Source organism: Diadema setosum, chromosome 18 (genome assembly GCF_964275005.1).
Source record: "Diadema setosum chromosome 18, eeDiaSeto1, whole genome shotgun sequence".
NCBI classification, from domain to species: domain Eukaryota; kingdom Metazoa; phylum Echinodermata; class Echinoidea; order Diadematoida; family Diadematidae; genus Diadema; species Diadema setosum.
Genome location: NC_092702.1, coordinates 19,727,357 through 19,743,656, shown reverse-complemented (window position 1 = coordinate 19,743,656; position 16,300 = coordinate 19,727,357). Strand labels below are relative to the sequence as shown.

Below are 16,300 nucleotides of genomic sequence, written 5' to 3'. Positions count from 1 at the left end.
TGTTGAATTGGCATTTAAAAGGGCTGAGGAGTGACAACATTTTCAAAGTGTTGGTTTTCCTGCTAGATTCAACATTTAAAATGTTATCTTAAAAGATGGATGCTACACTTCAAAAGTGCTGTCACTCCTCGGCCCTTTTAAATGTTGATTCAACATTTGCGTTTTTAGAGTGTTTAATGTCACTTTCATCGCAGAGCAAGCAGTGACTGATCCAAGCATACGGTCGCAACCTGGGTAACATAGGTGCATATCCCCTTCAACCCATAGGTGTACGCGTTTGTGTAATGAATGACAGAAATGAAGACCCTTTTGAACCAGAAGAACCAAGTAGTGTTTCGGTAATGCGAAAAGGCTAAGAATTGTTAATAGGCATTTTTACACTCATTGAAATATAAAGGCAAACGCACTGCAACTATTGATGAAAACAGATATGTCCAATAATCTCACGATTACCACTAATAGCGCACTTGTGGATCTGGTCGATCATCTTCTTTCTTACCAAAGACGCCATGAAACATGTATCAATATAATTATTACAAACTTTCAATTTCCCTTATGGACTCCAAACTAAAAAATACACGAGAACAAAACATATTAACTGGGGGAAAAATGATCTGCAACACTAGATATAGCATTGCTGTGAGAGATTGTTCAAAGGTATCACCGAGAGAAGGCGATGCGGAGGATGTCACCGAGGATGAACTATTTAGATCCATAGGAAAGACTTCTCGTGCCGGTGGTCCTGCCAGGCATACATTAGACATTGGCACATGCTTCACATCACTGCCTTCATACGCCAGCGGAGTGGAGCAGACGAGAGAATCAGATACGCCAGTCAACTGACCGAGGAGCCAGTCTCGCAAGGGCACGATCTCGCAGTCACACCGCCATGGGTTCCGGTCCAAACGCAATGCGAGGAAAGTGCTCAAACCTTCCGGCGAAATCGTCATCAGGTCATTGCCATTGAGTCGTACGGTTGCGAGAATGATCCCGTAGAACGCCGAATGTGCGATGTACCTGATGTGGTTGTCAGCGATGTTGATCTCCTCGAGAGAAGGGCAACAATTAACAAAAGACCGTGCTGGAATGCTGGTCAGATGGTTCTCATTGAGATGTAGAGAAGCGAGACTGAACACTTTGCTCGACATGAGTGGACTTATAGACGTAATCTCATTATAAGACAAAACCAGTGTCATCAAATAGGGGGCATTTATAAATGGCATGCGGATGAGACCCGATTGAGTTAAGGATAAAAATATGCACTCTGGTAGCGAAAGATTTAAATCAATTGTTTTGGACCTATTATTTGTTCCGTGTGTCATATTAATCATATTCAAATTCTGAACATGACTGTGGTTAAAAACGGGTAAAAACTCGTTTAAACAAAGGTTAGACAGTTTAATTAAGGTTAAATCTTGCACAAGAACCTGGAATCCGGATACTTGTGTAAGAGGGTTATCCTGAATGGACAGACTATGGAATGATGTACACCATTCAAAAGCTGGGCTGGAAATGTAAGTTAGTCTGTTCCAATCTATAACAAGCTCATTCAAGATACACGTGCCTTCGCCCGTAAAATGAGTTTCGTCAAGATACGTAAGGAGGTTATAGGAAACGTCTGCACTTCTAAGTTTATGAAAGAAGGAATCCGGTAAAGCAAAGATAAGATTTCTTTGACCTAGAAATGAATCCGCAAAGATAACTCCTGGTTCAGAAATGAGGTTATCACCAACATCGAAAACAAAAAACATTCTACGATTGAACATCGAGTTGTTACCAACTGAATCGATATGATTTCCGTACAGGTAAAGTTTTTTAAGTTCTGGTACCTTCTTTAAAGAAACATCCGCCATGGTTTGTATTTCGTTTTTACCTAAGTCTAATTCGACTAATGAAGGGCACTCGGTGATTGCGAATCTGCGCAATCTGTTTCCAGACAAATTTAGAATTTCCAATACTTCTAGCTTTTTCAGCTCTTCCACTGATTGAATGAGATTGTTTTCCATATGCAGAGTTTTCAGAGAAGTCGGCATAGCTATGACACGTGTCAACCTATTCCCTGCAAGGTATAGTCTCAAAAGCGAGGGAAATCCTCTCCAAAAATCATCTTTGATATACGATATGAGATTATTTTCAAAGTCAGCTAACACTAGGTAACTTAATTCTAAGTCATGGTCTAAGACCGTTAACTTGTTACCTGACAGTACAAGGACTATCAGCAAATGGCCGTCGCCCTGGAAATGGTTCAAGTTCTCAATGACATTGTTTTGAGCACTGAAATACTCTACGTTCTTCAAATGAGATGAAAATGCAACTTCAGTTAGCTTGTTGGTGCCGATATTTAAGCTAAAAAGGCGAACGTCATCTGTTAAAAATGCATAAAGTTCAAATCGTATGATATCGTTTCGTTGTAGATTTAAAGTTCTAAGGTTTGGAGTCACTGATACATTGAATAAGAAAACCCCGCTTAGCCTGCATTCCGATAAAGTTAGAGAGGTTAAAAACAAGTGTGTCCTCACGAAATTATTTCCCGTGATATTTGTATGCAGAGTCAGACTTTGAAATTGACTAACCTTTGCAGTGCTTTGGGTAGGATTCAACATATTTCCTTCTAAATCGATAGTTATCAAATTCGGAGATTGAGAGATGTCTGGTATGGCGGTGAGCAGGTTTCCTCTTATGAATAAAACTGAGAGAGAAGGTGGCAGGTTCGAATCAACAGTGTGAATAAGATTTCGGTCGATGATCAGGTGTTCGAGAGACACCATGTTTGCTAAGCTCGGGAGGTGCCTGATGAAATTGTTGCTCAAGCGAGCAAACCGTATGTAACCTGCGCACTTGGACAAGTGGAGGTCGAACAATATTGAAGTCCGGTAAAATCTGCATCTAGCCTTTCGACGGCGGATGAAACGTTTGCCAGACCTCGTAGATAGTTATAGGACAAATACAGCTGGAGCTCCCTAGCCAGAGATACCCTCTGAAAGTCGCTGTCACTGACGACATTGATGTAGTTTGAGAACAAATCTAGTGTTTTCAGCAAGGGCATGTTGTGGATTGAAAATACGTCAGTGATGCGATTTTTGTCGAGTGACAGGTATTCCAGACTGAACAATCTTGCGAAAGCGTTACGGCCGATTCGACTTAAACCGTTTTTCCCGAGATCAAGATGTTTGAGTCGTGTCACGTTTACGAAGGAGCAATCTTTAATCTCGTCGATTCTGTTACTCTGTGAGTACAATGTGTGGGTGGTCTCAGAATGTATGGATGGGATAACTTCAAGGGACCTCCGCTCGCAGTTGATAATTTGCCCATTTCCAGGGCAGCTGCATGCCGACGGACATTGAAAATCGCCTGCACATGGTAGAATGTGAGGTGACAATAGTGTCAGCAAAACTGCAATTATAACAAAATTCTTGAGCTCTTGAACGCGGGACTGACTGTATTCCATATTTGAAGTAATCATTTCAAGATGAAGCGTTGTAAACACGACGAGTACTTCAGTTCATGTTGTTGTTCCTGTTATGTTCAGATCAGCAACTTCGGAAACAAGTCATGGATTGTCTAGTTGATAGTCTGAGAGTCTTTGAAAGACTACAAAATCAGTCTGTGGAGGACGGTCACCGCTCACTGCTCACACCAAAGAGCTGTCACGTAAACTGTGCGCTTCATTTCTGTAGCCGAAATCTGCGTACGTCAGGAGTCCACACGCCGATCTGCTGACTATAATGACGTAGGTACCCTGCATACCCTTGCGCGTTGCCGCGTTGGATACCTTGAACAATCGACTCAATCTCATTTTATAAACGTGGCTGCTTTTGTCAATTTCGCCGTCTTCCATAACGGGATTTATGTATCATAATGCAAACTGTAGAAGTCATGCAGTGATGCAACTTGCTGGAAAATTTCTTTGAAATAATAGGTCAAAGGAATGAAGCATTTTATTTGTTTGCTTCATTCTCCATCTGAGGAGATGGCTGAATAGCCCATGTTTAGCTGCACTAGCTGGTCTCCCATGTAGTCCCGTTGGGTGTGAGGCGGACCCTCCTGACTTTTCGCGATGAATGAAAGAAGCGGGATCTTTTACTTGCATGACTCCCTCATACACGGGACCTCCATTTAATGTTCTACCCGATACGATGTAAATGAAAATAAAAACCAGTGATAAACGAATGATAGGAGGGCTGCAGTGCGCAGTGTCGGATCGGGGGTAGACGGCTAAACCTCCTCCTTTTCTTTTTTTCTTTGTTTTGTTTAGGGGTTCGGGGGGTTAACCCCCCCCCCCGGCGTTTTTTTTAATTATTATTATTGTGGAGAAAACTGGCAGCACAAAAATGTGAAGACTTTTTCATATCATTTTTTTTTCTTGTCGTGACCCATCGTCATTGGGTCAACACCCCCCCCCCCCCCCCCATTTGAAAATGGATTGGAAAGTAGTTCCTGCGTCAGGTGGGAGAAAGAATCGCATCAGAGAGGTAGGAGAGAGTCTCTTCATGCACCGACTTTAATGGCTCTGCAATTAAACAAGGACACGATAAAGCTTCAAACAAATTTTGCGGAAAACCTATCAAACCTCAGAGAAAACAAATGACACCGCTAGTATATGGCAAATCATATTCGACGGAATCATATATAGAATAAAATTATGTCAACTGCCATGAAACATGCCGGGTCGTGCACAAAATCCTGATTGACATTTAGAGAGATCTCGCAGAGGCGGTTCCAGTCCTCGAAACAAAAACAAAGTAAAACTACCAATGCGAGTTTATATTTTTTTTATTCACTCTGCTTCTAAAGTCAAAACAAAATGGAATTGTGTTGTTGCAAAGAATTGAACAGAACGTAACTTAGTTACAAAGAAGCAAAAGAAAAGTATAAATCGTATGCGATACTGCAGCACGATTATTATGAAACATGGTTGTATATAATCATTTGCATGTATTTATGCCTTCGCGCAAACTAAGATTATCCTAGGTATTTCGAACGAGGTGAAGAAAAACAAAACGAAGTTAAGAGCAACCGAGGACGTGGGTTTGACCACAAGGCGGGTCAACAGACTATAGCATCACAATGAGTATCCAACATTTTCTGATCCTTCCAGGGATAATATATTCTTAATACACAAATAATCCATACGAATTTCTATGAGAAAATTGCTGTTCTGCATCACTCATGCTGCACCGACCAAGGACTTGCGCTAATTCATCGATGCTGAAAAACACATAATTATCTAGAGATGATTTTTGTAATGCTACAAGAGCTTTCTATGCCGAAAGAGGACAGTTATACAAAGATTGATATTGATATACAGAGATTACGCCTCTCGAATATCACAAAAGATGTCTAAAGCTTTTAGTTTTGAATTTTACACGATGAAAGTTAAAGATATATCACACAACGGTCATCCACAAGTGTAATGTAATGAAGATAAAACCGACATTGCATGATTATGAGATAACAACAAATCTGTAAAGAATCTTTATATTGTATTTCAAAAATTCTATTTGGCCTTAAGCCACATAACTCGTCACAGAAAAAATTGACTAGATATAACCTTCATAAGCTCTAGGTTGAATAACAACCAGCACTGAAGTAACTTAATGGTAACATGATAATTGGGACTTACCTGAAATTTAAATTTATTCTACAAACATGTATTTTGTTCATGTAGCATTTGAAGGGATGATGATAGTTTTAGTTGTAATAGGATTTCAGGTTTCCCACCTTTTGTGGCATAATGAGAAACATTTTATGAATTATGAAAGAGCATACAATTCTAAAAGGAATTCATACTGGCATTGATTGGTGAAAATTGGTTTTGAAGTGGCTGAGATATCCCAAAATAAAGAGATCCTGATAAAAGGTGGAACCCACCTTTTACTACCATCACTTTGATTTAATCTAAAAGGATTCGTATCTAAATTAGCATTAATTGGTGAAAACTGGTTTTGAAGTGGCTAAGATATCCAAAAATAAGAGATTCTGATAACAGGTGGGACCCACGTACCTTTTATTAGCATCACTTTCATTTAATTTGGTTTTGGATATCTCAGCCATTTAAAAACCGATTTTCATCAAATAAACTTTGAATTTCTCTTGAATCTTTGAAGCTTTGAAGCTTTGAATTGTGTGCTCTTTAATATTCATGAGTGGTTTCCAATTATCTCACAAAGCTAAAATCTGACCCCGCCCCCATTTCAACTAAAACTATACCATCCATTTAAGAATAGGTAAAAAGTAAACGAAATTGTGTCGTGCGCGGGGTATCAGGAAAATCGTGTTATATAGTAACCCCACTACATACTACATAGGGCAGCTGCGCGACCTTTACATACCCCGAGAAATTGAACGCATAAAATTAAGTCCGACATACAAGCGGCGACAGCGCACTACTCCGTCATCGTATCATCAGGAGATTCTGGGAGGTGATTTTTCTGCATTTTCGTGATATTTATTGAGAAATTCAGGTACGATTGTGGGATAATTTCTATTATAAGAGCATCACAAATTTTCGTGCGCGATATCTAGACCCCTCAACCATACTGTATACGCCGAATATTTCGCGATGTTTTTATTTTCGCGAATTTCGCGAGTCAGGTGCTATTCGCGAAATTAAAGACACGCGAAAATATTGACTCTGATCCTGATGTGAATGTGACGTACGCATGTACACTTCTCCGTTTTCAGTACAGGCCTCCACGATCGCGAATTTAACCACTCGTGAAATCGTCGGGAATTCCGGATTCGCGAAAATTTAGACTCGCGAAATATATGGCGTATACAGAAGTAGATAGGGAGCTTTAGATTTTAGACGCGCGGACGTTCAGAGGGAAAAAAAAACCTGCTCTGAGCGTGCGCAGAAGCGCGCGTCAAGTCGATCTATTTTTAGCTTGCGTCGCCTGAGCTTTTCACTACGCGTACTACTAGGTTATTTTTACGTCCGCATAGTTTGCAACGTAGAGAGCTACTTCATGCACTGATCATAATAAGGGGCGCGATTTTAAAATACGTTGCGTCCCAGCGTAATCTAAAGCTACATTTCAACACGACGCAGGGGAGAGGAGAACGTCCAGCGCACTCGTCATCTCAAACGTCCGCGCGTCAAAATTTAAAGCTCCCTATTACTAGTATTAAGTATATTATAAACGATCGATCGAACAAATTACGAAGTCTATCGGCTACGAACGAGACAAGCGAGACGACACGTCTAGGCTACAAACAGATTTTAAGCTAAGGTAGGTAAATTACAAGGTAAAAAATTGGAAATTTAGTGAAAAATTTGTTCGAAAAAATTGGAATTTTAGTGAAAAATTTGTTCGAAATCAAAATTTCTTACCTACTTCCTTCTCATGTTTAGCGGTTGTCATGTATGTTTATTCCATGAGCGTATCGGTAAATTTTGCGCTTTAGTCCTACGCGTAATATTGCTTGCTATACGCAGTTTCGCTACCTGCGCGAGATCTAGTACCCTTACTACAGTCAAATAACACGTATTCCTTGCTTGGTTGTGGTAACCCTGCAAGGTTTCGAGCGTACTGAACACAGTCCCGGGCGTACATTTTTGTTCAGTACGCTTGTCAAGTTGTAGCAATTTTACGCAGAATGACGATATTAGGACCCCTGCCCTGACGAGGTGCGGGCACCTCACTATACCATCCGTAGCCGTAGGAACAAGTCCGGGGGAAACAAGTCATCCATGCAGACTTGAAAATGGTAATATCATACATAACTTTTAAGTCACATTTGTATGAATTCATTGATCTGAATGGCCGATGTTCAGACAGTCAACATGTCTATTGTGATTTAATAATTTCGTCGTAAATTAATAGTATACTAACCTTATCAATCCCATACGAGTCCAGTGGTGGTTCAAGATAAACACACACACACACACACACAAAGGGGCGCCGGCGGATCCAGGAATTCCGTAAAGGGGGGGGGGGCACCTTTACAAAATTAAATGGGGGCGCACTCGCCCCCATTTTCCAGTGCCGTATATACGGTACTGCATTTTTCTATTTATTCCTTTGTTTTAACAACAAAAAAAAAAAATAAAGAGGGGGTGCGCGCCCGAAGCGCTCCCCTCTGGATCCGCCACTGCACACACACATACACACACACACACTCACACAATATATTACACCTTTTTCACCCCACCAAATTACAATGTAGATACAGAAGGTATAAAAGAGCATTGGGGATTAAAATGGTTAATAAACTAACTAAATTCAATCATTTATTAATTATTATAAATGGAGGATAAAGGAGGAAATGAAGACAAAATGACGGCATCTTTGATTTTGAGCTTTTCCAAGTTACGTTGGCATTTTCAAATTGTCGAATTTTGGAATTCTTTGTTTTGTCAAGACCTGATCGTTTGAAACTGGGTAGATTGATTCTTTCTTAAAAATCCTTTGTAGACAAAGTTCCAAGAGAGAAGTAAATGATCTAATGATTTAGATAATTTAGATAAATCAAACTGAAATTGAAACGGAAATAATGAGATATCTACGTTAGATGTGGAGTTCGACGGGCTGGAACTTTTTTTCTTTTGTTTGTTTGTTTGTTTGTTTGTTTGTTTGTTTGGGGGGTATTTTCTATCTGCGAAGATGGCTGGATAGCCCATATTCAGCTAACACTACCCGGTCTTCCATAGGGTCCAGTTGGATGTAAGGCGGGAACGCTTCACCGGGTAAACCGCCCTGCTCTTTGCAATGAATGAATAAAGTGGGATCTTTTACGTGCATAAGTTGGGAGTCTCTCACGCACGGAACCTCTATTTTTATGTCCTATCCGAGAGGGTTTTGCCTCTTACTAGAGGGACGGCATGATTACACACAACATTGCTCAATGACTCGGGAATCGAGCCCGGTCCTTCTGGATCTGGTAACGTCTGAAGGCACTGTCTGGAGGAAGACGCGCTACAATTCAGTTCAATTTAATTCAATCCAATTCAATCCAATTCAATTCAGTTCAGTGCAGTCCAATTCATGTCAATTCAATTTAATTCAATTCAGTTCAATTCAGTCTAATTTCAATTCAATTCAATTCAATTCAGTTCAATTCAGTCCAATTCAATTCAATTCAATTCAGTCCAATTCATTCCAATTCAATTCATTTCAATTCAATTCAGTCCAATTCAGTTCAATTCAATTCAGTCCAATTCAGTTCAATTCAATTCGATTTGATTCAGTTTTTATTTTTTATCGAACGAAGAGTGAAACAGAATATAGTATAAAGCATGCGCAATACTTAACCGACTGAGCCAACTTGTCAAATTTTCTTCATATTAAAATAATTTCGAGCAAGGCTTCTTAAAGGATATGATGGTCTCGTTGCTGTTGAGTGATGAGTTAAGAAACTGGGATGATAGCAGAACATTCTCGGGAAGGAAGGAGCAAACTCTACACTAACGTTAATGCTGATGGTGTTTAATTATACTCCGACGCAGAACGTATCACAGGCATTCGCTTCTTCACTATGTCAAATAGCGTTATATCTGCTGTAATCTATATACACTGTATTTGGATATAGATATTATAGTATTAGGATATATAATTTACTCGTACGTGTATTGCCCCCGCACTAACTTTGGTCATCAAAAAAAAAAATCAAATAACACCGCAACAGGAGGTATAATTTTGAATCTGAACGGAATTTTTTAGCAAGGTTGGAACGGCTTGGTACAATATTCATCCTAAATCTGACTAGGCTTTATGAAAGAATATTGTAGGCCCTGCCTGCACTGCATGTGATGCCGTATCGGTGAATGTGTAAAAGGTCCAACAACGCTCCGTGTTCTTCTGAAGTTTAAGTTGTACCAGGTTAATAGAAATAATTATACACTAGTATTTTTAGTTCAACAACAACAATTCCACATGCATGGGTGGGAATATGTTATGCTCACCACTATGCAGACCTTGATTCCAAGATCACACAATAATTTTGCATCACGTAAGCATGACAGTATGTGTTATGTTGTCGGGATTTCCACATTTTAATGGTTATTAAAAACATTATCCAGAAATAGATGACGTGGGTGGTAAACCCGTCTGTTTCGGGTTTACATCAAGAAATTTCTACACAGATAATGTAAGCTCGCGGGTATCTTCCCCAAGAAAAATAATTTGCCGTTGCCTCTTGAGTTTTTACATGCCCAGAGAAAGACCTTTATAAATCACGCATGCTTGATAAAAATTAACACCTTCACACAGAGAAGGTACGTTCCCATTTCCAATATCTGCATGCAATCATGTAACTTTTATGAACACCTGATTGTATGCAATACTACCTTAAGCAGAGCGGAGGCTCTAAAAACTGCCTACATTTTTCAATATGGGTAACAAAATTAACCCTCGGAATTTTAACAGCAATCAGTCAATGTACGTCATGAAAGTTTGAAATTTGCACTAGAAATATAATTGTTATGCATATTTCAGGGTGCCAGTACTGAGAAAAAGCGACATTATTTACTGCAAAATTCGGAGGCATGAAAGAACCGTTTGCTATATACTTAGACATCTACACTGCTACCAATCTCAGGAAAAAAATTCGGGTTTCTTTGCTGGTCAAGGCGCATTAGATAAATCTCACGAATGACGGAATCCCTCTTTGTCACGTGTTTTATGAAATTTTAGGCCAAGCGGAAGAGGTTTGTTACGATGACCTGGGCTGTTTCACTGACGAGGGCTGTCACGCCATCGGTTTCCCGCCCGAATCTCCCGAGTTTGTGAACACGCGATTTTTCCTCTACACGCGGCGAAATTGGAACACATCGCAGGAACTGGTCCGGGGCGACGTTGACGGCATTCGAGCGTCGAATTTTGATGGGAAGAAGAAGACCAAATTCTCCACTCACGGCTGGAACTCCAATTCCTTTGGGTCTGGCGAAATTTCCAGGAAAGACACTTTCCTTCGCGAGGTACGTGGAAATCTCAAGATCGTTACTGATTAGTATGATACCAACTAACGAAGAAAGTAACAAGGAGGGCCTATATCAAGTATCGCATAATCATATCACGTGTGTAATCAAGATCGGTTGGGGTCACACTGTTCCAAAATTGACACAGAACGGCTTAACGAATATGTGATTGTCAATGCTCGCATGAAGTTTGCCCCAAAACTGCATGGTTAAAAGCCAATCACAAGAGTTGATGCAACTATGATGCGTACGGAAGGTCCCATACTGATGACGTCCGAACCACGCTAGAACCACGCTAGAAGGCTACACGAAGATGAGATTATAAAATGAACCATATTATCAAGGTCTTCGGGTTATCTTTTGGCTTGCTAGAGATTTTGCTGCCGCTCACGAAGTTGCTGCCGAAGCCTGAGAAACTCCATCGGCAGTCATACCATCGATTGAGCTACGTAGCTCCATGCAGGTAGCGGATCCAGGAGAAGGCGTACCGGGCACGCCCTCTTTATTATTTTTTTTTAAGTTAAAAAAATAAAAAGAGAAAATTTGAAATGCTTGTCATCTCATGAAACCCGGAAGTGGTAAATAAAGTACTTTGCGTTCCCCCCCCCCCCCACTTTACGGAATTCCTGGATCCGCTCCTGCCATGGTCATGCGATGGCTTAAAAGATGCCCTCACGATTACCTTTTGCAAAGGCAGCTTGCAATGGACTCGCACACGTCCCACAGCGAGAGGTGGATTCGCACACAGCGAGCGGTGGACTCGCACACAGCAGCTCCGCTCGCAGGTCGCTACACTCGCTGTGACTGTGCACGTCCACAAAATATTGGGAGCTGCCTTTGCAAAATCCTACCTTCACGAATGATGCCTGCGAGCTGGTGGCGAGCTAGTACGAGCTGCTTTAGGCACCACGTGTCGCATGGCCTATTCCGTTACGAAATCAGTCATTTCGTCGACGAAATGTTGTCATTTCGTAACGTCATTTTCGTCACGAAATAGGCCATGCGACACTTGGCGCCCTATACAGTTCGCACCAGCTCGCCACTAGCTCGCAGGCTCAGGTCGCACAGTGGGCATAGGGGCTTTATGTGATCAGTGTCCTCAGTGGGAACCCTGCTAAAATTCGTGACAGTCAATAATGAAGGTCACGGTATTACGCCGCGCCATGGTCTGTGAAGTGGTCACTGTTTTTCGGCAGTCCATGTCAAAGTTTATGCTTAATTATTCTTTTTTCATAAAGTCTGATTCAGTTCACGCTCAACGTTCTACTTCAAAATAATACTTGGCAGAATATTTCATTTTATAATAGGTTTACAATAATTAGAGTAGATATAGTGTTGCTAGTGGATTTGATTCAAATACTCCATTTTATGGTTATAGATTTATATCATACAGGTGTCTGTCAAAACAATATACACGTAATTATGATTATTAACAGAAGTACAGAAAAACAATATGTAAAGTAAATGTGGCATTGTTGGGTCAATTCTTATGGTCATCTAGTGATTAAAATATAATGACCAACTATATTGATGTTATGTTTGATGTATTTTTCTACAGGAGGATGTAAACTACATTTCAGTGGATTGGCGCCGTGGGGCCAGGGGGATCAACTATTGGAAACAGCACCAGAACACGCGGGTAGCTGGCCGAGAAATGGCCCTGATGGCTCGATTTCTCAACCTTGAGAAAGGAATGTACTACAAGGATGTTCACCTGATGGGTCACAGTCTCGGCGCGCACGCGGCGGGCTTCGCCGGGGCGTTCCAGCAGGGATTCGGCAGAATTACAGGTAGTTTGAACAGTAAACAACCACAGATTCTTATCCATATCGGCACTAAAATTTCCACCAAAGGTGAAATCGCAAAGATTTAAATCAGTGGTAGGGGGCACGACGCCAGTGAAGAAGTGCACGAGTAAATCATGGCTATAATTTACCAACAATTGCTTTAAACCATTTGTTTGTTTGTTTGTTCGTTTCCATCTGAGAAGATGGCTGCATAGCCCATATTAAGCTACGTTAGCTGGTCTTCCATGGGGTCTAGTTGGATGCGAGGTGGGACCAACTCACCGAGTTAAACACCCTGCTCTTTGCGATGAATGAAGAGGGATCTTTTATGTGCATGAGTTGTTACTCTCTCATACACGGGACCTCCATTTTATGTCCTATCCTAGGGACAGAGTGTTTTCCTCTTGCTATAGAGGGAACGGTATGCTTACACACAACATTGCTCAGCTCAGACTCGGGTTCGAACCCGGGCCCTTTTGATCGTGAGGCAGACGCGCTACCGACTGAGCCAACTCACCGCCCTTAAGGTGAGGAGAATGTAACTTTGAGGACAATGTAACTGCTAGGCGAATCATGTGAGCATATTGAGTTAAAAGATCCGTCCTATGATTTCGTTCTATCCATTCTATACTATCTGCGTGAAGGCACAGATCCGGCCGGCCCTCTTTACAAAGCAGACGGACCCGAATGTCGGCTCGACCCTACAGACGCCCTCTTCGTCGACGTCATCCACAGTGACGGCAACGACAGGATAGGTCTCGGCACTTCACTTCCGGTAAATTGATATTCAATTCAATTTTCAATTCAATTTATTTTGAATTCAATTACAACAAATTGAACAAGGTTGATGTTAACATGCGGGGGTACCTTGAGAAAGCACAGCTTGTTAAACAAGGTCCCCTCAAAAAAGGAACATTACATGCAGATGAGTGGAAGTGATATACAGTGTGTTGCAAAATGAATGAATGGCTGAGGTGGAAAACAAAAAAACAAGAGAGGGAGGAAGGAAGAGAAGAGAAGAAATAAAAACGGAGAGTAGTGACATACAAACACATAATGTAGGCCTACATTTTTTCTTAAGTGCCGTGTTTGTCAGAGAACTAAAGAGTACAGCTGAGTAAAGCACTTTGAATGCCGCATTGTAGAATGTACATTTGATTATCATACATGTATAAAACGGCCGCTCTTCACAAGGTTATACAGTGTGTTATTCCGGAGGCTTGTTATTTCGAAATTTCATAATTCCGAATATTGAATATAAAGGTTCGTCATTCCGAATGTTCGTTCATTCGAAAATTAATAAAGGTTTCTTATTCCGAAGGATCGTTAATCCGAAAAAGAAATAAGGTTCGTTGTACTGAAAGTTCGTTTATCCGAAAAATTAAATAGGCTTCGTTGTTCCGAAGGTTTTTTCACCTGAAAATGAATTGGACTTCATTTTTAGTGACAAAATTTGATGCTGTGATTTAAACAAGGGTAGGGTATATTACGAAATTCATATGGAAAGAAAGCACGCACACCAGCACAAACGCATAAACGCACAGACATGTATATGTAAACACCCTTTCCCCTCTTCTACATCAGTGATAAGCCGTGCATAACAAAAACAAAAACCAAAAAAACTTTATTTAAAGAGGCCACTCAAACGCAAAAAAATATAGAATTCATACATGCGTGTGCTGATCATCCACTGTGAAAGGATCCCGCGTGCTCCCCTCGTTATGACAGATCAGTCCCTTCCCACCCCCATAACTTCTCAACAAAAACATCCCCAATCCCCCGGCTTCTCCACGGATCATTCGATTTCGGAATAACGAGTCTTATTTCATTTTCGGATTAACAAATCTTCGGAATAACGAACCCTATGTCATTTTCGGATTGAAACGTCGGATTAACGAACCTTTGGAATAACAAACCTAAGAAATAACGCCACAAATGTTCAGATTAATGAACCATTTTTTTTTTTCTTTTTAGGATTATCGAACCTCGAGGTTTAGGAATTTGTGTGTTTCGGAATAACGAACATAGAAATTGACGAGCAATGCAATCTGGGAGAGATCCTATTTGAGGAGAATTTGAATTTGAAATGATACCTTACTTATTTCAAAAGTGATAATAAAGGATGGGGGAGGAGGTAACATTGACCATTGATCCATCCATCTGCACTATCTTTGACCCCCTCCTCCTCCCCCCCCCCCCCCCACTAAAAACGTCCCATAGCCCATATTATGTACAATTGCAATTTCATTTAAAGATACATCAAAACGTGATTTCATTAAAACACTATTGTCTGTGCATTTCACCAGTACGATACAGCCGTCTCGTGTTCGTGGTTTTCGTAACCATAATAACCGTATTAGTTTAATCATAGAGCTACATCCCTTTACAGATGGGACATCAGGACTTTTACCCCAACGGAGGACGCCACCAATCGGCCTGTAGGTATGGCACCGACATAGGTGGCTGCAGTCACAACTTGTCGCCGCGGTACCTCACCGAGAGCGTTCGTGTGAACGTCTGCCAGTTCAAAGCCTTCCCCTGCCCCAGTCTGAGTGCCTACCTCGCCGGGTTGTGTCGGACCTGTGGCACGGGTTGCTCCGCCATGGGTTACCCAGCTGAACAGTACAAAGAGCTTCGTGGACTATTCTTTCTGGAGACCAATGACGAACCCCCATACTGCATAGCAAACTCGACAAAAAATGTTCCATAAGATGCTTTCTATCATCACTTTTACTCTAGTTCTACAATCCTGGTTGCGTTGCGTACAACTTTTGTAAAAGTGGAAACGATATCCACTTTCTTGTTTGTATGTTTGTTTGTTTAGTGTTTTTTTTTCTTCAAATGATTCGTGAAACAATAAGCAACGAACCAAAAACATAATGTACAATACTATTAGCAATCCCCTGCTGGAAAGAACACAGTGTCCCACTGTGTGAAACACAATGTGAAACACAGTGTGAACACACTGTTACATTTCAGCGTTTTAACTATGTGAACACATCAGTTCATCATACGTCAGTTCATGTGGATCATCAATTCACTTTGTGAATCGTCAATTCACAGTGTGAACTAGAACATTACTATGTGAAGTCTCTATGAAAAACCACACCACAGTGTGAAATCATCTTTACACTGTTAAATTCGAGCTTTTACACATAGTCGACTATGTGAACACATTGTGAACACACTATTAAACGCTGTGTTCTTTCCAGCAGGGACACTGGATCCCAAATTCACCCTACAGACTTGATTTGACATCAATTACAATGAAAATATCCAAAAAGTGAACGAGAGACAGACAGACAGGCAGACAGAAAGACGGACAGTCAGACAAACGAACAAACAGATGGAGAGGGGGGGGGGGGGGCTGGAAGAATAGCTGAACCCGGGAAATGAATAAGCGTATGCTAACAAGACTATATCACAAAATCGAAAAGTCAGAGCATTTTCAAACACTACTTGTGTATTCTATGGGTATCCAAGGCTCACGTAAAGCATGAAAGATGAATTTTTGTATATTGTCATTATGTGTTTTTGTGTTTGTGTAAATGTGCATGGATCTGTATACTCTTCAAACAAAGCTGATACTCACAAA

At 40.9% G+C, this 16,300-nt stretch overlaps 1 protein-coding gene across 1 annotated transcript; it reads left to right on the top strand.

Moving 5' to 3' along the window:
- The first annotated feature begins 770 nt into the window (after positions 1 to 770).
- Positions 771 to 15,415, top strand: LOC140241383 (pancreatic lipase-related protein 2-like). The gene is made up of 5 exons (XM_072321113.1): positions 771 to 1,092; positions 10,635 to 10,918; positions 12,477 to 12,708; positions 13,350 to 13,480; positions 15,095 to 15,415. The coding sequence occupies exons 1-5, from the start codon at positions 771 to 773 to the stop codon at positions 15,413 to 15,415; spliced, it is 1,290 nt and encodes a 429-aa protein (XP_072177214.1).
- The last annotated feature ends 885 nt before the right edge of the window (positions 15,416 to 16,300 follow it).

What these genes read in the sequence shown, in the direction of transcription:
- LOC140241383 (XM_072321113.1), top strand. Translation starts at nt 771, where the DNA reads ATGCTTCACATCACTGCCTTCATACGCCAGCGGAGTGGAGCAGACGAG. An exon ending in AAGACCGTGCTGGAATGCTG is followed by an intron (nt 1,093 to 10,634) that starts GTCAGATGGTTC and finishes ATGAAATTTTAG; the next exon opens with GCCAAGCGGAAGAGGTTTGT. An exon ending in AAGACACTTTCCTTCGCGAG is followed by an intron (nt 10,919 to 12,476) that starts GTACGTGGAAAT and finishes ATTTTTCTACAG; the next exon opens with GAGGATGTAAACTACATTTC.